This window comes from Somniosus microcephalus, chromosome 22, assembly GCF_052327205.1.
Source record: "Somniosus microcephalus isolate GS21.2 chromosome 22, FLI_Smic_1.0, whole genome shotgun sequence".
Taxonomy (NCBI): Eukaryota; Metazoa; Chordata; class Chondrichthyes; order Squaliformes; family Somniosidae; genus Somniosus; species Somniosus microcephalus.
The window spans coordinates 66,586,484-66,609,691 of NC_141008.1; the positions used below are offsets into that span (position 1 = coordinate 66,586,484).

At 41.8% G+C, this 23,208-nt stretch overlaps 1 protein-coding gene across 1 annotated transcript; it reads right to left on the bottom strand.

The window, feature by feature from the left end:
• Positions 1-1,275: 1,275 nt before the first annotated feature.
• On the bottom strand, positions 1,276-20,416 carry LOC147102488 (transmembrane and immunoglobulin domain-containing protein 1-like). Its single transcript, XM_085964986.1, has 6 exons — positions 20,111-20,416; positions 16,289-16,567; positions 10,424-10,708; positions 9,948-10,051; positions 4,044-4,109; positions 1,276-3,881 (listed from the first exon to the last, which is right to left on the bottom strand). Exons 1-5 carry the CDS (start codon positions 20,187-20,189, stop codon positions 4,056-4,058), a joined length of 801 nt encoding a protein of 266 aa, XP_085821112.1. The 5' UTR covers positions 20,190-20,416; the 3' UTR covers positions 1,276-3,881; positions 4,044-4,055.
• Positions 20,417-23,208: the final 2,792 nt, after the last annotated feature.

Consider the following 23,208-nt stretch of genomic DNA (forward strand, 5'->3'; position numbering starts at 1 on the left):
TGAAATGGCCACTTCAGGACTTGTACCGTGCCTATGGTTGATGGGTAGCAGCAGGAAGTGGCATTAGGCAAATAAAGTCAGAAATGTTGTCGGTGTCACTGTGATGTTATTGACCCAGATTTGAATATATTAATGAGGCTCCTGCCAGTTTCAGATGGGAGCGCTGTCCACCAGTATTCATGTCCCCCAGAAAATCCAACAAATTGTAAAAGCAGCAGAAGTGAATGGGAGGAAGAGAGGTTTTATTTTCCACCCAAAACCAACAACAACAACTTGCATTTATATAGCACCTTTAATGTAGTAAAACATCCCAAGGCGCTTCACAGGAGCGTTACCAAACAAAATTTGACACCGAGCCACCGAAGGAGATATTAGGGCAGATGGCCAAAAGCTTGGTCAAAGAGGTAGGTTTTAGGGAGAGTATTAAAGGAGGAAAGAGCGATAGAGAAGCAGAGAGGTTTAGGGAGGGAATTCCAGAGCTTAGGGCCACGGCAGCTGAAGGCTCGGCCACCGATGGTGGAGCGATTATAATCGGAGATGCGCAAGAGGCCACCCCATATCTGAGCACAAATGAGCGTAAGATGATAAACACCCCCCCCATGTGTTTTCAATGTTTCTAAACACTGCTGCACAATTAAATATTTCCAGATATTTATAGGTGCTTAGATTTGTTGCAATACATGTATGCCATACAGATTTATAGAGAAACAAAGTCCCATGAACGAGAATGCAATTGCTTTTTACTTCAAGTTAGTTATGACTTCACTCCTCCATAAACAGCCTTTATAAAATGTATGTCCGTGTACAAGGCTATTGACTTTATGAACTGGTGTTTATAGACTTAACTGAACAGCCCAGAGTTAGTCTTAAGCTCCAAATGGGTTTGTTCTAACTAGAAGGGCATCATGTATGCCCATTTAGTGAAGTAGGTTTAGAATTCCCTTTCTAAATAACCTGCTACTGCCTCAGTTTGCTTATTCTTGTCTTTTCAGCCAGTAAACCTTTTGCCCTAAAGTGGTTATTTGCCCTTTTAAGTGAATGGCAAGTTATCATACCTTTCCGAAATCAAAACGACCGCATTTCCTATTAATTTATCATCATAATGATATAAAAGGAACTACAGAACCATGATTAGCCAATTTTAAATATCACCTTGTATAAGCATAATGTATTATTTTCAAATCCAGAACTGCTGCTGTGAGGCACAGAACATACACACAGGTTTGAGTGTGGCATGTAGAGAATATGGTGAGAGTGAAGAAACAGAGAATACTCTTTCCATGGCAGTTAGTTTATTCTGATAGTGAATGTACAAGAAGACACAAGCTAAAGATGGCACCTAAAATTAAACACATCACAAAAGATATTTTTCACTTTTATATACAAAATCTGTTTGTAGATAGACACAAGACTGAATTTTCCTTCTGTGTGGTCATTCTTATTACTGAAAACATTGTCATTTTAATAAATCTCAAAATAAAAAGTTTCTCATCCTAAAGAATTCCATAGAATACATGGGATCTTCTGAGCTTTTAACAATTCCAGAGCTAATTCAATTTGGCATCCAATCGTGGACCGAGGGGATGGATTGACGGTGATATATAGACACAGCTCCTTTGTGCATATTATTTAACAGTGCTATTCTGATCATCTATTAATTTTTGAACTTGTAAAATCAATTGGGGCAGGTACACAATAAGTAAAACTACCTAATCAAGAAACCTGAATTGTTCTTCTACAGCTTTAGAGTGAGTTGTCTCTCGCTTCCACTGACAAGAATGACGAGGAAAGATCAGTTAGCAAATAAGGAAATTATTTCAGCTTTTAATTTGATAGTTACACCGAAGACGCTGATAAAACAAGCAGCTGGAGAGGAACTGTGCACCATTACTTCAATATTCATCCTTCACAGAATGCATTCATAGAACCAAGACTGCACTTGAAAATATTTAATTGTATGTGAAGCACATTGGCGCATCCTGAACGGTGTGATAAATTCAAGTTCTATCTTGCAATCTTCATCCTCTAGTTATCTCTCTGGTTATCTTCCAGGTGTTCTGGACTGAGTGCTATGCAGTGGTAAGATTATGTCAGTGATTTTCTAAATTAGTGGTAACATTAAAGCTGCCTCCATGATGTTAGTGTTGTACTGTATTTTTATGATGGCTCTGATAGGTTTTCTCTTTGGGGTCAGTAGGATGATACCCAAGTTGAAAGGGGCCAGTGGACGCAAGTGCCGCTATGGGTGTATCTCCGGTGTCCGCTTGCCCCACACGGTGGAAAATCCTATGCTCGCTCACCCTCGGAAGGCTGCTTGGTCAGGCTTCCCCAACCCCAACCCTTTCCATGTCCTCCTCGATCCCCCTGTGTAAGGGGGATAATCTGCTTTTCCGCCCCCCTTAGGTGCAGGATGAAATGGAACATTTTTCTACTTTATTTTGTTTCAACATCAGGTATGTCTAGGTTCGGTACAGCTTGGCAAGATATAGAGGAAACCTCCCAAACAATATGCATTACTCCCACCTTCAGAGCAGTACCACTTAGCGTACTGGTATGAACTTTTCCACTTCTCACACCAGCCATTCTTGCGATCTCTCTTGGTAATATTACCAATTTTGTACCAAATTGTTGGTAGTTTTATGCTTTGGACCCACAAGGAACTGGGTGGACACTATTTCAAGCACAAAGCAGAGTGCAGTCTCATCATTCTGGGGTAGACTTAAATCCATGCCTCAGGCAGAATAGGATTCTAAGCTACTGCATCACTCATTCCCCTTATTCATTGTCTATGTTTTATTTTCCAGTACTCTATTTTTGCATATGAAAAAAATCAAACACCTTATCACATCTCTCAGGAGCATCCAAGTGCTTGACATACAATGTGATATTTAGCCAAATGCAGTGTCCATTTTCTCTGCAGGAAAAATCCCCAAAATAGCAATGAGATGAATGAGCAATTAACTTGCCTTTGGGGATGTTGGTTGAAGGAGGAATTGGCCAGGGTACGACGAGAATTCCCCACTCTTCAATTAGTGCCATGGGACTTTTACTGTCCATCTGAACAGGAAGACTGGGTCTCAGCTTAAGGTGGTACAGGATTTCCAATAATACAGCACTCTCTCAGTGTCAGCCTAGATTATGTGCTTGGATCCAAAAGTAGGGCTTGAACCTGCAACTTTCGAAGTCAGAAGCAAGAATACTACCAGCTGAGCCACGCTGACATACAAGCACATTATGGTAGATTTTCCTAACTGGCTATGAGAAAGTGGGTCAATCGGTTCCTCATTACACATATGAAGGAATCACTCAGTGACTTAACTGGAAGAAGGAAAAAAAAACATTATTTAAAAGTGCCCAACCTTCATTGGAAAAATTATCAATTTAAAGAGGTGTACAATACTTCACAAATTTTAACAGCAGCTAGAATATTCATAAGTATATTTTCCCAAAGTATATTTTTTTAGCCTACTGTAAAATACAGCTTTGAAATTATTCTTAAAATATTTTTACCTCAGATAAAGGTACAAAATAGAGAAACATTTTGATTGGTCAATGAGTAAAAAAAAAAAATCAGTGAAATTACTGTTATGTTTACTAAAGAACAAGATCTTTTAAAATAACAAATCATGGCTTCTAAAAATCTTGCTAGAATAAAACATTTTTAATTCATGTATGAAATACCATGGAGAAGGTTATAGTCCTGTTTAATTTAATTAAATAACAGAATAACAATTCAACTGTTCGACACCAATAATTGAGGGGGAAAGTGAAATTCAACATGCAGAGAGGAATATTAGGCAGAGTTGGCATCAGTACATTCCTCCTCCTTGCACGGCTTTATACTTTTTCTTCATTATTTTTGTCTTTGTTCCTTTGACATCCTGCAGAAAAAAAATCTTTTTATCTTGGATTAAATTTCCTTTGAGGGAGTTGTGGGTTTCCTCCAAGCTCCTCTGTAATGAATGTGCTAAACATAATTAAAATGTGTCTGTAGCTTGTCTTTAATTAAATGTGCAGCACAACAGAAGATGAATGGTACTTACAGTCTTGCCTTCCTATTGAGTATCATACACATTAAATGTGCTGGTATTGGTTTTCCTTCTGCAGCACTGGGGGAAAAAATCATCAAGTGAAATTTTTCTGTCGGTGTAGCAGTATTTTGCTCAGTAAATCTTGCCAAAAGTGCTTTTGTTACCTCTAGACTTGACTATTCCAACGCACTCCTGGCCAGCCTCCCACATTCTACCCTACATAAACTTGAGGTTATCCAAAATTCAGCTGCCCATGTCCTAACTCGCATCAAGTCTCATTCACCCATCACCCCCTGTGCTCGTTGACCTACATTGGCTCCCGGTTAAGCAACGCCGCGATTTCAAAATTCTCATCCGTGTTTCAAATCCCTCCATGGCCTCGCCCCTCCCTATTTCTGTAATCTCCTTCAGCCCCACAACCCCTCCCCGAGATAGCTGCGCTCCTCTAATTCTGCCCTCTTGAGGATCCCCGATTATAATCGCTCAATCATTGGTGGCCGTGCCTTCTGTTGCCTGGGCCCTAAGCTCTGGAATTCCCTGCCTAAACCTCTCCGCCTCGCTACCTCTCTTTCCTCCTTTAAGATGCTCCTTAAAACCTACCTCTTTGACCAAGCTTTTAGTCACCTGCCCTAATTTCTCCTATGTGGCTCGGTGTCAAATTTTTTGGCTTATAATACTCCTGTGAAGCACCTTGGGATATTTTACTATGTCAAAGGTGCTATATAAATACAAGTTGTTGTTGTTGTAGTAGTAAAGTACAACAGAGGTTGCCCCCCCAAGACTAGGCAGTAACAGTTCATTCACCAATATCATGCAAACATGGCATTGTGGTTAAGGTGCCACTTAGCCATGTGAGTGAAACACAAGGCTCACTTTATACTAAAGTTATGGGTTGTTTTCACAGTTCCCACAACTGCCAACATTGAAACTAACGGGAAAAAGCTGGAACTGTCAGGATTTTAGGGAATAGTTGTGTGTGGTAAATTTCCTCTTTTAATTAAAGTGGGGGAATGCTGGTTCCTCCGCAATTAATAACCCGTTAACACAGTTGCAGGAATGCATTGCTCTGAAACCTGCGAGCTCGGAGAGTGTAATTTCATTAGCAGGACATTGATTACAAAAAAAATTAAAATCAGGCACACTCTTACTTTCCATTAAAACAGGAATTCCCTTCCCATCGATCCCTTGTTGGTATTGCTACCATGTTTAGGGAAGGGAGAACTTTGGTCCTAATCATCTTTTATAATTGCAATAAATGTATCTTATTTCAACAGGAAAATTTTGGCTGTGAGCTAATCTTGAGCTGAAATATTAACCTGTAAGCCAATATAAATTAGTCACATTTAACTATAGTAGTGCATTATTAAGGATCACTAGCCTTAAGTTCATGAACTTTTCCAGAACATTGCTCAATACAATGCATATTCATTTTGTTGGGAGTGCATACATATTTTACACTGTCCTCAACAGGGTGCGGCATAAAGTACAAGTCGTTAATTCTATGTAATCTTCAGTATGAAATAGTCAGTGAAATCCTGTGCTTGAATTCTCACACATTATAGCTGCATCTTAACTGAAATGAATTAAGTGCATAGCTCAGTGAGCTTTTGTACTGGCTTTGCTGAATTAGTCTTCAGCCACACATACTAAAATCAGTTACTTCCCTTTTGAATCCTGAAATAGCCCTTAAATTCTTTCATATTGAGAGTTTTAGCTGAATGGACAACTGAATCGCAAGCTTCTATGTGACTTCTGAAAGATAATCAGCTGAACAAATATTATACACGTGGCAAGGGACATGTTCTGTGTCAGTTTTAACTACCCACCTACAGCAATAGGTAATTAAAGAACGCATAAAGTTCATTCCAAGAACAGCTGATGGTTTCAACTGCTCTGCACCTCTTAGCTTTTGAACCAGTGAGCGCTTTGATCATTATACTTCAGGGCTGGGGTGCATCTTTCAAATTTGATAGCGGAAAATTGTTTCTTATGCAGTTTTTCAGTTTTAAATCCCAAACAAAGTCCATTTTCCCCAACTTGTCACCATTCCAGATGGCACCATCTTGTTGAAGACAAAACCACCCGTGACTAATGCTCCAGAGTAATAATGGTGACATTTGTAATAAGTAAAATGTAAAATACCTCTCTTAGCATTATGTGTTTAGGCATTAAAATATGCCCATGATCCTGGACATTGGAGAAAATATTGAGAAGCTGAAGGTAATGGGCACTGCAGGATTAGAGTGTGTTTTATTACCATGTGTCATGCTGAACGAAGGTGTCCTTTAATGTCTATAAACTTTTTCAACTGTGATCAGTTTATTATAATTCCTACCATAAAACAAACAATGCAGCAGGAACTTCTAAGCCAGGGCAAAAGATAGTTTGCAATAGTGTGTAGTCTGATAGTCATAAAAACCCATTGTGATGATGAGATTTATCCTGCGTCATTTCACAAGGGACTCTGTAATTTAATATGGGGATTGATAGCTAGGCAGTCTTATGGCAAGTTTAAAATGTCCCCACTACTTCCTTTAAGGACGATCTTCTTCTCTGTACTGAAAGAAATACCCAACTTGATGAATGTTTAATGTCACTTCAAAGAGGGTTGTCTGACCGAGACAGGATGGATTGCTTAACAAGTATCGCAGAGAACCACAATTAGCCGTGCTGCACAGCCCACTGGGAGTTGGGATATCATCAGTCCCTATATTAGAGTTGTTTCGTTTCACACTATGGAAGGAATTTTAGCCCCTCCACGACGAGCGGGAGAAGGGCAGGTGGACAAGGGGGAAAAGAGGTTAAAATTGGTAAAAATGTGAAACTTGTCCTTAATATGCCGCAAACGCACCGACTTCCAGTTCAACTGCGGCGGGTTATGGGTGCGTCCGAGTAACGTGCTCTGGAGAGGCGGGTCAGCAATCATAATATTTAACTGAGGCGGCTTTCCTCAGATTTTGGGAGACATTTGAATTTAACCACTGCGGGCCGGGTTTCCCAGGGCTCGGGAACCCTGGCAGCTGATGGGTGAAGGGAGCCGCCACGTCCAACAGCTGAGTATTTTTCCAGCTCTGCTTGTGGGCTAGGAGGAGCTGGAGTGCTTCCCCCCCACCCCCCTCCGATCCCTCATGCAAACCTTCTGCTGCGATTCAGCCGACCCCCCCGCCCAACCAGGCAATCTTCAAACCCCCTCCCTCTGGAATCTTAACAACCCCGCGTCCACCCCCCCCGCTCCCAGCACTCCCACACTGAACCCCAAGTAAAAAAATTCTACTGAAGTTCTGCCGTTAATTTTGGCAGGAACTCCTCCTTCCCGGTATTTCCGGGTTTTCCCAACTGCATATATGCGCCCCCACTCACTCTCCGCCTCCCCGTAAATATCAATGCCTATATATCAGGAAAAGCTGTCAGGTAGGTTCTGGGCCTTTGAATATCACTTTAGTTGGCAGTGTTATTTAATTGGGAAGGATCCCTTTCTCTTTTATCTTCCAGATCATACTTTGAAGCAAAGAGTTTTTTGTACTGGTTTTGCTAAATAAGTCCACAACTGGAATCCCACATAAAGTTACAGACAAGCTGAGGCTGGTGGAACTCAATGTATATCGGTCCAAAATAAAAGTCTGATTCCACAGCGAACTATTAGAACTCAAAGGCCTGGATTTTGTGGTCAGCGGCGAAGGAATGGCGCTCGCCGTTCATTACGCTGACAGCTGCCCACAGACTTTTCGCGGGCTTTTGAGCGGCGACTGGTGTCTGATCCAGCGCAGCACATTCTACAGAGGATCTGTGGCGTGTGTGGGCAAGCAACAGCAAGGTTCTTCAACCAATCAGACTGAAGACTCCTCACTGAGCCACGCAGAGTCTGAACCAGGAGGTATAAATTGTATTTAAATCATGTACAGAAAGCGAAATAAAGATTGGGAAATAAAGATGGGATTAACAGAGAGAGATAAAAGCGATACTAATTAAATTCTGACGGAATGAGACTGCACTCGTAAAATTAAATTTTCAGGGCCAGCGAGATTGTTTATGACTGATGACTGATCATGCCATTAAAAATTCACTTACACCTGAATGCACCAGCCCTAACATTTTCTGCTGTGTTTAATGGGTAACTACTGCAACTTCATGCCCTCACATGTATTTCAATGCTGAGTCTCTCGGCGAGGTACTGTTATAGCGCAGCCTGTGGAAGAGGGGGGTACCTTGGACAGCAACTTCTGGGTTTCCGCATCTTACTGCGTATGTGCAGACGTCGGAAGTTGCCGTCCGATTTACTCCATAATAACGGTGAGAGCTGTTAGCCTCACCGTTATTCTCAATGCAAAACCCTGGATAAAATGTATCATTGTTTTGTAACAGATTTTGTAAGCTAAGTGAGAAACATAGATTTACCCATATGCTGTTACTCTTACCTATGCTTCTGCACATTTTATTTCTTAACGAACTTGATTTTTAATTGTTGTGCGACCTATACAAGCTGTCAAGCCTGCTAACTGTCCATCAGTGGGAGAGGTCCAATGTTACCGTGTCCAGTTTACACATCAACAGTAAATAGAGGTTACTGGTGGCCCAGGGATTGCTACCGCACAGCTTACTTCACACATAAGATCCAGTTTCAGTTCATGGGAAGTGTGGGCTTGCCTGTTGAAGTGGTCCTTTGTATTGGGTATGAGATAAAGGAGGAAAAATTGAGTCGCACCCCCTTTGGGGCGCTAACTTCGCCGGGGCACTACTTTTAGCGCCCCGAAACAATTAGCACCCACACGGCCGAAATTCATCGGTAACGCCCCAAGAGGGAGGCGGGGCGCTTCTCAAGAGGGAAGCAGGGCACTTCTGGAAGCGCCCCGCGTCCCTCTTGGGGCCCCGGTGAGGGAATATCGCGCACTACGTGCCGCGGTACTGCAGGCCTTCCTCCCCTTCTTAAAGGGGAGGGCCCTTGCGCAGCACGACCCGGGGCCCAGCTGGACCACCAGGGATTGGAGTGCCAGCAAAAGAGTCCGGCATTCAAGAGACGTGCCGGGCTCAGGGAGCGCAGCCGGCACTCCGCAGGGGGGCTGAAGAGGAGGCCAGGGACAGCAACGGGGACAGGTGCTGGCAGGTGGCCAGCAACAAAAATGGCCGCCCGGCACCTCACCTTTAATTTGCACCGCCCTGGCCACAGGTAGGCCCCCCCCACCGACCCCGTCAGACATAGCATCCGGCGGTAAGTCAGGGAGTGCTACCGAAGATCGTGGCCGGGGCGCTGCGCACGGCGATGACGTCATCACCGGCAGCGCAGGTCACCAACGGTTATCACCGCCGCTAACCTCCCGCTGAATTTTGCAGGAGGCGTTGGCGGTGTCACGCCCGGGCGCTAGTTGCTTTACGCCCCGTGAACAGGAGGCGCAAAGCAACCGAATTTTTAGGCCAAAGTATTTGGAATGTGTTAAGGTGTGATTTATGTACCACTTTTTGCAGTAAGTACAAATAATAAAGTGATCTATACCTCGAGTCAGCAGTTTGTGATTTGAACATTAGTCTCATTGCGCAGGTTATGGATTTCTCTCTCTTTCTTTGATCTCTTTCTCTCAGTTTGCCTGTACTACAAACTATTCATTCCCTGTTCAACATGGCAGGTCGATGAACCACTCCCAGATTTCTGCTAACTCTACTCTTCAACTAGTTGCTAGATGCACAACAACAGTGAAATTTGTTTCATTTTTTTCTTCCTGCTTGCAGTGGTCTCCATTCAACCCTTTCACCTTGTTGTCATGGACAAAACTGAGAATTCACTGTGTTGGGATTCCTCACCATGAATCTGGGTACTGTACTATAATTCTGTCACAGAACACTGACTACTCCATACCTTGGGCTGCAATTTTCTAAATGCTATTCAGCTCTATATCTCAAAGTTTCCATTTTTCATACACTCACCTCAATCATTTTCTTTCTCCGGGAAACGAGTCCAAAAATAACAGTCAGCACAACAACCGCTAGCCCAGCAACGATTGGTTCATATGGTACTTCATACGGTTTATCTGTCAAAGAATATAATGACTGTTACAGGCTGCGGCAAATAAAACATGGTCAATTAAAGATAGCCTTAGAAATAATGCTGTACTAATACTTTGTTTAAAATAGGTAGGCACTGAATAATAGCACACATTCAGTAAAATGGTTTCAATTTATACGCCTCTAGTACAGTACAGCCACATCGGTATACTCTGCGCATGTATTTTATAAGTTTGTAAATTGTAACTGCCAAGGGAAAGATGCCAGTATTTGACATTAGAACAAATCATTATATGTACGAAGTATATTAAAATGGAATATTTAAGGGAAAGGGAATAATATATTTGATCATTTTAATTTAGCTGTTCTTCTTGGCTATGAGTTTGGGTCATTCCTACCTTTCACATTCAGGTGGAAGGCTAAATTGCTGCTTCCAAGTGTGGAATTAGCTATACAGACGTACGTCCCATTTTCCACTTTCTTTATCTTCCTAATAGATAGGCGAAAGACACCACTGTCCCTGTACACACTGTGTTTGCCAGCCACCATCTTCAGGATATTGTTATCTTTAGACCAGTACATCACAGCCGGTGGATTGGACTTCACGTTGCAAGTTAGCGTCACACCATTTCCTCTATGTACTTCGATTTGATCATCACCATCCCTACTCAGCATAGGAATAACTGCAACAATTTAAGCACAAAAAATGAAACACAGTTATAAAGCAATTTTTAACTTGTTACTTTCTATACTATTTTTGAACATGAAAAATTAAAATGACTATTCAAATGATTCCACACTATATATACTAAAGTACTTTCCTGAACGTTAAAAGAAAAGAAAGACTTGCATTTATATAGCACCTTTCACCACCACTACCGGATGTTCCAAAGCGTTTTACAGCCAATGAAGTACTTTTGAAGGGTAGTCACTGTTGTAATGTGGGAAACGCGGCAGTCAATTTGCACACAGCAAGTTCCCACAAACAGCAATGTGATAATGACCAGATAAACTGGTTTTTTAGATGTTGATTGAGGGCTAGGACACCAGGGATAACTCCCCTGCTCTTCTTCGAAATAGTGCCATGGAATCCTTTACGTCCACCTGAGAGAGCAGACGGGGCCTCGGTTTAACATTTCATTCGAAAGACGGCACCTCCGACAGTGCAGCGCTCCCTCAGCACTGCACTGGGAGTGTCAGCCTAGATTTTTGTGCTCAAGTCTCTGGAGTGGGACTCGAACCCACAACCTTCTGACTCAGAGGCGAGGGTGCTGCCCACTGAGCCACAGCTGACACAAAGGGGTCGATTTTCCTGGAGCCGTCAGGCGGGGTTTCAGGCGTGTGGGGGGGGGAAATCCCGATTTCGGGAGTCCCGACACCATCCCGCCCAAAACCCGCCTCCACGTAAGTTTCAGGGGAGGCGGGTACCCGCCCTGCACTGGGACCCGCCGACCCGAGGCGGGTAGGGATTAGTGCCAATTAACTGCCTGTTAACAGATAGTTAACAGGCAGTTTTTAGCCTAATCCCTATTTTGAGGGGTGTCATGTGGGAATCCCGATGGCTCCAAACCACGCCAGGTTAGAGCAGGCGGGCCGTTGGGTTGAAGGACTTGGAGGGGTCGCGATGTCGGTGTTCAGGTGAGTGATGGGTGCATAAGTGCGAAGGTAAGTGTGTTTGATGTGTCTAAAGTGTGTAAAGAAGTTTAAATTACCTGTACTTACCTTAACAGCCTTTCTTCCTCTAGGTTTTGGGAGTCCATCACTCAGCCGGCACTGAAAGCAAAATGGCTGCGAGCTGTCAAAAGTGACAGCCTTCAGCTTTCATTGCCGGGCAGACTTCTAACTGAGTCTGTGTAGAAGGACTCAGGTTAGAAGTCAGACTGTCAGTGTTTGACAGCTTCAAACAGCTGTGAAACACTGATATTTCATCTGCCAAGACCTCTTGACAGATGAAATTTCAGTCTGTGACGTCACCTGTTGCCGGGTGGCTCTTAATTGGCCTGCTGAGCCCGCTGGGCGGGCTCAACAAGGTCAATCAAGGGAAAATCGCATGGATTGGCCGGACGTCGATGTAGGCGGGACTAAAACCCGAAAGTTGTAGTCCCGCCTCCTTCCCGACAGCTTTATGAAAATCTACCCCAAAATGTTCATGCTGCTTCCAAGAAGCATATTGGACATCCCATAGACGACAACAGTAGATGGCTTTCAAGGAACCACAACATTGTATCAAAGATGTTATTTTTCAATCTCTGCAATTCATTTTGTCAGCCTGAGCAATTTTGCTGAACTGGAGAAATTTTGCACCATAAATATCCATTTGCGCTAAATTATACGAGACCTGAATAAATCACTTCATAATAGAATGTAGGACTTTTAAAAAGCCATTCAACAGCCTTGGAGAGGGTGCAGAGGAGATTTACGAGAATGATAGGAGACTTCAGTTATGAGGAGAGGCTCGAGAAACTAGGATTGTTCTCCTTAGAACAGAGAATGTTAAGGGGAGATTTACTATGACTTTTCAAAATTATGAAGGGTTTTGATAGAATAAGTAAGAAGAAACTGTTTCCACTGGCATGTGGGTCAGTAACCTAAGAACACAAATTTGAGATAGTTGGCAGCTGAACCAAGGGGGAGATGAGATTTTTTATTTTACACAGTGAGTTGTTATGGTCTGGAACACACTACCTGAAAGGTTGGTGGAAGCAAAACAATAGTAACTTTCAAAAGAGAATTGTATTTCTACTTGAAAAGGAAAAAAATTGCAGGGCTATGGGGAAAGACCAAAGCAATGAAACTAATTGGATCGTTCTTTCAAAGAGCCGGCACAGGCACGATGGGCCAAATGGATTTCTTCTGTTTTTAAGTTTCTATGAATATATTTAGCTTGAACTGCCATTAACTTCATCTACAAGACCTGTTAACACCATTTTCCTCTCCCTCCTATTCCAGCACCAATACCGTACGCTTCTATTCCCAACTGAATCAGGAACATTTCCATTTATTTTTTTAAGAATGCTCCAACCAAAGTTTGCATGCAATGCTTCCTGGAATGTGACGAGAAATCTTTCGGGAACCGCTCTGCCGAGCTTTCCGATGTCCTCCGCCACTTCTGGGATTTTGGTGGGCGTACCGTAATGGCATGCAAATAATGGAAACATATAATCCAATGTATTTCTTGCCATTTGCACCCTTACAACACTGGGCGCGAGGAATGCCCATAACACGCCTGGCATCTGTGCCAGTGACAGAGGAGCTGAGAGTTATCTGTCTACCATCTCAAACTGGCACAGCATCAATACCAATGTGGGGGAATTTTAAAAAAATGAAGGGACACCTTAGCCTGTGCAATTGATTGCAGGGTGACCAACTGCATGAGCTAAAGCATTAATTTAAAACAAAATTTAATTTTAGGGCAATTCATTTTGTCAATCTGAGCTAATTGTTGAGGTGCCTCAAAGATCATCTACTATTGCTAGGGTCTATGGGGTGTCCAATATTGGGGCAGCTGGCCCCGTCACACTGCAGCAAGTGCCTCATGCCTGCCGCAGCCACCTAGAATATACCAAATAGCCTGAGCCCTGGGCAGCCCACTGGGGCAATGAACTCCTGCCACGACCAAGGTTTGCCGGACTTCCCCCAAAGTGCAAAATCCTGGCCAAAATCTATTCGGTGATTAAAGCTAATTTCAACTGTGAAGTTGTGATTCCATAACTTATGTTTAGCTCAAATTTCATTAACTTTAACCATCAGTCCCCTAGTTTTTTTTCCTCGTAGTTTGGCACAAATATTCTCTCTATATCCAGCCCAACAATTTCATTCATATCTTGAAAAACTTTGGGTTATGTTTTCTCCCCTTCCCCTCACACTATTTTCAACAAGAACAGATTTTACTCAGTTGCCCTTCCTTCACAGCTAATGTACTTAAGACCTGGTATAATCCTTGTTGTCCATTTTTGAGTCTTGCCAATACCTCTCTTTTTTATTTTTAATTACAAGTGGATAGCATACCTCAAGTCTGATCGCATTATTGCCTTATATGGTATAAAGTATTGTCTGACTGATTTTTCAATCTATTGATCTACTGATTTATCATGACATTGGCCCATATGTTGCAACCCCTACGGGTGCATACGAGGTGTGTACACGCCCGTAGGGGCCGCGCAAGTTCCGGGTTTAGGCATCCAAAGCGCATGCGCTAAAACCCAGAACTTGGACAGATCCTCTGCATCCCCGGGAGATGGGCCTCTGCAGGCAGAGAGTTGCGCTATTTGCCCAACTTCTGCCCAGTGAATGCCCGTGAAATTCTTACGCCTGGTAAAAGCAGGCGTAAGGCTTGCTTTTACCAGCATAAGAGTTTTTAAAAATAGAAAAATAAAATGTTCTCACTCATTTACACATTAAAAACCCTGTCCAATAAGGTAAGTTTATTTTTAGCCCCGTTAAAAGATATACATTTCCCCCCCATTGAATTTTTGTTAAAATATTTAATAACATTTTAATTAATTTTAAATATGTAATTAAAAAAAAATTATTTCATGTGTTCGTGTAGTTTTTAAGTGATCCCTATTCATACTTATGGGAGTTTCGTACGTACGGAACTCCCATAAGTATGAATGGGGATTCCCTTCTTTTATTGGTTGGGCTGGCCCACGTGATCCCAGGACGCTTGTGAACCGCCTGCGCCCCTGGGATACATGGGCCTCCGCCCGTGTGGACCTGGAGAGACCCAGGATCGCAAGCTTCCGTATCTCCTGGGCCACGAGGTAAATGCGTAGATTTTATTTACAGGTCGGAGGCCTCCGATCGCAAATTTTGGCCCATTCTATTTGCATTGGCAACTACTGTCATATAATGCAACAACACTATCAACATTTAGTCAACTCCAAATCCTTTCCTTGTTATTTAATGGCATACTTTGTTGTGTCATTAAATTCACTATTAATTAATACTGTGGCTGGATACAAACTAGAAACCTTTTTGCTTTCTCCATCAGCTTCATTGGATTTCCAGAAGGCATTCGATAAGGTGCCACATAAAAGGTTACTGCATAAGATAAGAGCTCACAGAATTGGGGGTAATATATTAGCATGGATAGAGAATTGGCTAACTAACAGAAAGCAGAGAGTCGGGATAAATGGGTCATTTTCCGGTTGGCAAACGGTAACTAGTGGGGTGCCACAGGGATTGGTGCTGGGGCCTCAACTATATACAATCTACATTAATGACTTGGATGAAGGGACCGAGTGTAATGTAGCCAAGTTTGCGGATGATAAAAGATGGGTGGAAAAGCAAGTTGTGCAGAGGACTCAAAGAACCTACAAAGGGATATAGACAGGCTAAGTGAGTGGGCAAACATTTGGCAGATGCAGTATAATGTGGGAAAGTGCGAGGTTATACACTTTGGCGGGAAAAATAAAAAAGCAAATTATTATTTAAATGGAGAGAGATTACAAACTGCTACAGTTCAGAGGGTCCTGGGGGTCCTTGTGCAAGAAACACAAAAAGTTAGCATGCAGGTACAGCAAGTAATCAAAAAGGCAAATGGAATGTTGGCCTTTATTGCAAGGGGGTTGGAGCATAAAAGCAGGGAAGTCCTGCTACAACTGTACAGGGTATTGGTGAGACCACACCTTGAGTACTGCGTACAGTTTTGGTCTCATTATTTAAGGAAGGATATACTTGCATTGGAGGCAGTTCAGAGACGATTCACTAGGTTCATTCCAGAGATGAGGGGGTTGACTTATGAAGAAAGGTTGAGCAGGTTGGGCCTATACTCATTGGAATTTAGAAGAATGAGAGGTGATCTTATTGAAACATATAAGATACTGAGGGGGCTCGACAGGGTAGATGCAGAGAGGATGTTTCCCCTCGTGGGGAAATCTAGAACTCGGGGCATAGTTTCAGAATAAAGGGTCGCCCTTTTAGAACTGAGATGAGGAGGAATTTCTTCTCTCAGAGGGTCGTAAATCTGTGGAATTCTCTGCTGCAGAGAGCAGTGGAGGCTGGGTCATTAAATACATTTAAGGTGGAGATAGACAGATTTTTTGCAAGATAAGGGAGTGAAGGGTTATGGGGAGCGGGCGGGGAAGTGGCTTTGAGCCCAAGATCAGCCATGATCTTATTGAATGGCGGAGCAGGCTCGAGGGGCCAAGTGGCCTATTCCTGCTCCTATTTCTTATGTTCTTATGTTCCTCCCCTCTCCCTAGCAAGTTCCTTAAAACAATTGAGTTCTTCTGGCTTCTTAAGACTGGTAGGTTACTCACATCTAATATCCAGAAGCACAGTTGTATTGATGTTAAAATTTTTGTTTAAACGGCAGCTGAAAGTAACATCATTGTCATCTTCTGTGATTGGATCGATGCAGACAGTGCTAACATTGATCCGATTCATAGACTTCAAGTTAATTTCTCGGTCTCCCCGAAGCCAGACTAACTCTTCATCCTGGGTGTTGTTGACTGCTGTGCATGTTAATGAAAGAGAATCCGAGATGTTCGTGATGATTCTGTAGTCACTTATGATATCATTAATAGCAATGTCTACACCTGGTTAAAGGAAGAACAGCATTATTTTCCATACATGCAACAGGAAAAGAGTCAACTAAGGAAATAATAAGCACAATAACTCTACCGTAAGTTATATTGTTGTATTGTAAAAGGGTCCTTCAACTGTCTCCAGTAGTTAGTACAGTAATATTGAGATGTCTACCTCATGGAAATACTATGAAAGTTTGCATTTATAGAACAGGACAAGACAGCATTGTTATTTTGATAATTCAATTTAGCCAAGCATGATGGAACAGCCTATCCTGAAAAGGAAAAGTATCCGTAAAAGAATGCTGCGTACCCAGTTCTTTCATAGTCGGAGTATACCAGAAAGAAGAAATTCTGTAACAAAAGCCTATTTTATGCTATTCTCAGGAAGAGTGACCCAATAGAACCAAGAAGTTGCCCGTGTAGAGCATAATTCAACGGGGTAGGCATTGGATCTCGTCATGCCCGTTTTCCAGGTGGAAAATGGGGGCAAAAAAAGGGTCCAATTTTGTGGGGCTACGTCCCGTGCCATAGATACTTGAAATATGTCCAAATGCCCTGGAGGCCTCCTAAAACAGACCCAACGCCTATTTTGGGATCCCTAGCTGAATTGGGCTGTTCTGAGCGGAACAGGTACTGGCCCTGCTCCGCTCAGGATTTCTTGTCATAGATGTGGCTGCAATCACCCCTCCGCCCCTCCACCCCGTTCGCTTTCCCACCCAGGATTTACCTGAGGGTTGCTGCCAAAGAGGCAGGCGGCCCAAATGGATAGATTGAAATTGGCGATGGAGGTACGAGGCCCAATTTCGATTATTATTGTTCAGTACAGTATTTTTCTAATATTTTTGCAAATTGTTTTTGTAAATAAATTTGGTCACCTATTTCAGCCTGTATGCAGTGGGTCTAGCATTTAATACTTTGTGCCTTCCAGACTGACAGGAGACGGAGTAAAAATACTATGTGAATTCCAGTATGCATTGTTAAAGTATTAGCCCTGGGCTACACATCTAAGATATAACCTATTTGATCTAGTGGGGTTAACCTGGTACAGGAAACTTTCGATTTACCGGCACCTAAATAACCGGAAATCTCGGTTAACCGGCAAAATTCAGGAGTAGGTTCAGGTAACTTTTATTACTTGCCTTCCTCCATCTGTTGCTGTGCAAGGGTGTGGCTGCAGCTGTTGCTAAGCTACAGAGATGCTTGCAACTTGTGGCCATTGTTCTGAACCTGTTGCTAAGCAACAGGGTTTGTTGCTTTATACGGAGCTCTCAGCTCCATATCTTTTACTATAGCGTTCGGTTATCCGGAATTTTTGATGAACCGGCACCACGTCGGTCCCGTCCGTGCCGGATAAAAAAAAGTTTCCTGTATTGTACTCTTATTAGAATAGAAATTATATTTTACAGTCCGATCCCGTAACACTATTTTTTGTATTAATTTTGATCTAAAATGAATTGTGCTGTATCTATAAAATCCCACAGTCTAAAGTTTAATCTGCTAATCGTTTTCCTTCAGGTAGGACACTAAAGTGGAGAGTTCCTGGTTCCATAAAAACCTCCGACACATGATATGTCTGTTAGTGCACAGGCACTTCCCGAACAAGACATATAGTTGGTTTCGGACAACACAGGGAAGTTTTTGAACTGCTTTTCCACTATCCTTCCCAACAACGATGAGCAGCCATTTTGAAGGACACAAATAAAAAAAATCAGGATGAAAGAAATGAGATATAAAACTCATTTGAAATGTCAGTAAATTGGGATATAATGTGACCACCAGCTTTCAGAATCGGTTTTATTAAGCTAGGAATTACTTTGCCCATATCGGTCACGTTTAGTCTTGAGGAACATCGGAACAGGGGTAGGCCATTCAGCCCCTCGAGCCTGTTCTACCATTCAATTAGGTCATGGCTGATCTGTACCTCCATTTACCCGCCTTTTATCCATATCCCTTACCTAATAAAAATCTGTCATTCTCAGTCTTAATCATTTCAATTGCCCACAGCATCCACAGCCTTTGGGGGGGGGAGGGGGGGGAGGGGGGGGGAGGGGGTGGGGAGGAGAATTCCAGATTTTCACTGCCCATGGAGTGAAAAAGTGCTCCCTGATTTCACTCCCAAATGGTTTAGCTCTAGTTTTTGCATTCATGGTTCTGTGCCCAGGTCTTACGTTTGACAAATGTAATACATAGCAATTCATTTCACACAAGTATCACTTCAGGAAGGGCACAAATAGATGATATACACCAGAGAACCATGGAATATTAACAATATTCAGTGATTTATTCATTTGACTTTAATTCAGGAGCAACATCGCCACACACAAACTGATTGCTATTAGAGAAAAAAAATCTTTACACAAAACCTAATACATATTTGGTATAATCTTACCAGGTAAGGGAATGGAATCAAAAACATTACGGCATTCAAAATGCAGAGTTAGAGTGCTGGAGAGATGAGCTCCATGGAGCAAATAGGCTTTTTTGTCCTTGATTTTTTTTCACATGTCCTTAAAACTGAATTGTTCTAGCCATTGTAAGAGGCATGGATTTGCTATAATCAGTGCTCCTTCAATATTCTGTTCATATAAGAAAAATATCAGCACTTTTGGCCACAAAAAAGTTTTTATGTTGCTAGTCAGTTCTGCAGAGATGTCTTCCAGTGCTTAGTGTGATCTGAAGTCATGCCCTTGCTGTGTAGCATTGTTACATATAAGTAAAATATATAGCATATAAGCAACCAAAGATACCATTGTACTTAATAGCTGTCAATCAACAGGTTGGCTGAGGGGGTCGGTGCAAATTTACATTTTCAAAAACATTAATCAAACTCTTGCAAAGTCATCAAGTTACTGAAAGCATAAATTTATTAACAGTGTAGATTTCTGAAAGCCAAACTTTGTTGACTTTTTACAAACTAAATGTACCTGGCACACTCTTAATACACAGTCCAAGCAATAGCAGAAGCAAAACTATTGTAACAAATTCTATTTAACGTGATATTACTAAGCAACATTCATAACTTATATTGAGTTTAACACTGACTTTATTAAACACTATTAGTAGTGTTAATCCAAAATATGATATGATAGCACGGTGGCATAGTGGTTAGCACTGTTGCCTCACAGCGCCAGGGACCCGGGTTCGAATCCGGCCTCGGGTGACTGTCTGTGTGGAGTTTGCACATTCTCCCCGTGTTTGCGTGGGTTTCCTCCGGGTGTTCCGGTTTCCTCCCACAGTCCAAAGATGTGCAGGTTAGGTTGATTGGCTATGATAAATTGACCCTTAGTGTTAGGGGGATTAAATACGTGTGGTTATGGGGATAGGGTGGGATATGTGTTGGTGTAGGGGTTACGGGGATCGGGTGGGATATGTGTCGGTGCAGGCTCGATGGGCCAAAATGGCCTCTATCTGCACTGTGGGGATTCTGTGATTCTGTGATAGCACCAAATGAACATACATTGAAATAAATAATTCACATGGTTCAGAATTGTTAAGAACATTTCCATTATCTGTGCTGGTCACTGAAAACAAAATAATATGTAACATACATACCTGTACATCCAGGAACAAAATGCGATGCCACAATAAAACTTAGCCCAAAGATGAGATTCTCCAAGATCCGTGGAGCCATATTTCATTAATAAACAAAGAATCTGTAAAGTGCCAAAGAGCCTCGAGGGTTCCTGATAAAACTCCGAAGCTAAACAATGATCTAGGAAAAACAATGTAAAATTACTTTAATTATTGTTCTGACATTTTCCAGTGGTTCACCTCAACAGATATGCTAACAGAGGAATGTCTCAACAAAACTGTATTGAAACAGTCTTAGACAGCTAGATCTGATCCAAACTTTATATCTGATCCTTTAACATAAATGCTTCTTGTTTAATTTTTATAGCGTCAGTAAAGTATATTTAAATTGCACAGTTTATAACTCCCCATTTTAGTTTTATGCTTTTAATAAGTGAGAGTCAATAAAGATTAACAACTGAGCAAGGACATGAGATTCACCTATAATCAGGTCAACCAAACAAAGCGTTCAAGGACATAGTTACATTTATTTTGAGAATATGAATTTGTTACTTTGCTAAAGAAAAGGTTTACTCATCACAAAAATACAAGTAAGGAGTAGGTTTTATATTTTAACATAGAGGTAAATTGTGTTGTTCAAGTGTATTCCAATGTATGTCATAAAAGTTAAATATTAAATCATGTTCTACGTGAAATCTCACTGCAAAAGAAAAACATGAACCAGTCAACAAACTGTTCAGACTTTTATTCGTCTCTACATCTGCCGTCGCCTCCCTTTAACAAAATACCATGAAACTTGCAGCAAATAATGGTGATACACACAGTTATCTTCGTAATTACTAGTAGGCAGTTTAAGAAATGAGTGAAATCCTGAGGAGATGGTTTACAAACTTAAACTGGAGTCCCTGTAAATGTTAATTACAAAGGGTAGAAACTCAGAACAAAAAGTTATATAGATACTTTAATTTTAATTTAGAGAATGCGAGATTAAACTCACTTTAATCACATCGGTATTTATGTGGATGAATAAGCATTAAAAGGCTTGGAAGGAAGAACATAAAAAGCTTGGATTGAGAAACAGCTCATTTGTTCATTGAGGCCACTCCTTCCGAAAAACAATTTATAATCTGCACAGTCATTTACTTAATCGAAAGAGGAACACAAGTAACTACATGTAAGACCTCCAGAAGAAAACTTAAAAGGCAGACACTGCAAGATATAAATCTAACATGTTGTGTATTCCCCTATCAACCACTCAGAACGTAACGTGCATGAAATGGACAAGGGTTTAGATCTGAGACATTAAATGTTGTTTAATGTCTTGGTTGGGCCATATTGACAAATCTCTTAAATCCAACTCAACCCCTTTTAAACATGCACTTTTCTGTAAATTGTTCATGACTGGAAATAGCACGATTGAAATGTGATTTCCAGAGAAGGAGCCCCCAAATTGTTACAGGGCATAATTTCCTCTGGTATTGTGCTGATTAAGACTAATTGAGAGGGCACTGCACAGGAGGCCACACCCACAGCGGGTCTTCAGGGAGCACCTCTCACACCTCAATTTCACCGAGGAGCAATGTGTGAGGTGTCTGTGCTTTACCAATGAGACTGTCACAGAGCTGCAGCCCCAAACCAGAGCGTGGACAGCACTGCCTGTGGCAGTCAAGGTCACCATGGTCCTTGACACATGTCATGGGGTCATTCCAAGCTGCAGCAGGTGACATCAGTGACTTCTTGCAGTTTGCTGTGAGCCGCTATATTGGGGGCAGGGGGTGTCTGAGGCTCTCTATACCAGGAGGAACATATAAATCACATTCCCCATTGACAGAATGAAACAAGACAAGACAGCACTAGGCTTCGCCCACTTTGCAGGTTTCCCCAGGATCCAAGGTGCCATAGGCTGCATCCACATTGCCTTGTGTGTTCCCTATCACCAACCTTGCATCTTTGTGTATATCGAAAGGGATACCACTCCCTGAATGTGCAGCTTGTTTGAGACAGGTTTCAGTTTGGCTTAATTAACCACTGATTAAATTTGAACCTATTTGCAATTTAGTCAAATATTTAATTCATTAAATACAAACCAAAAACCATTCACTGCACAAGAAAAGCTATCAATCAGCAAGCAGCCGTCATTATAAAGCTAATCAATTAAATTGTTCAATTGTTTTGTAAAGCCTAAGTCCACAATCCACCAAGCACCACAAATCTGATTTATCAAATCACTCAGAATAATTTTCTTCAAATCCTATAAGCGAGCATCTTGTTTCCATTCATATTCATGCTATAAAGGCCCCCAAAAATAATTTAAGTGTTTATTTGAGCCAATTTTTGCCTTATTAATATGCATAGCCTTTGTGGTGTGAATCCTTTAAGAGCTGTGGTGCTATAGATGGGTGCTGGATGCAAGACTTTTAATTATTAAGGTCTTTGTGGTTGTCACACAAATGTTTAATGGATTCAAGTGTACTTTGAAACTGTTCACAAACCAACTTAGTGATAAAATTACAGTGGATCCTTAACAGCTGTAACTCTTAAAACAAAATACAAATAGAGACATTTATAATATCCTCATCTGTGTACAGATGAAAATAAAATAATTTTTTTACATTAATTTATGGCAAAGAAAATCAGGTGTGCAAAACACAATCAGAATGCTTAATACATATTTCAGAACACTTCCCATGGACGTGGAAGTGAACAAGATAGGAGTGGCCCTTTAAGGTTGATATGCATTATGATTAATCACTAGTGACATGTTCAATATGGCAAAATAAAGTCCAGCAACTCCCTCAGCAAACAGCGATCAACATTCCAATGGCAGTTAATCATGTTGGTGTGGCGTTGCCACACTGTGTGTATGTAGATAAACCTGTATAACCCCCTTTTAACTGCTGTATTCCCCTCCCCCCGCAAGACAGTTGCAAACTGAGAGGAATAAGGCATGTCCAGACTTGCCTGCTGCTGAGAGAAGGAAAACCAATCAGGTTCCAGCAGGTGACCAATCCGTGAGTCATCACAGGTTCGTGGGCTTTACGAATTCAGTCCTGTGATATAACCACGTGAGAGTTGGAGTAAAGACCTATTTCTTGTAGCTCGCTGTGTTGCCTATTTCT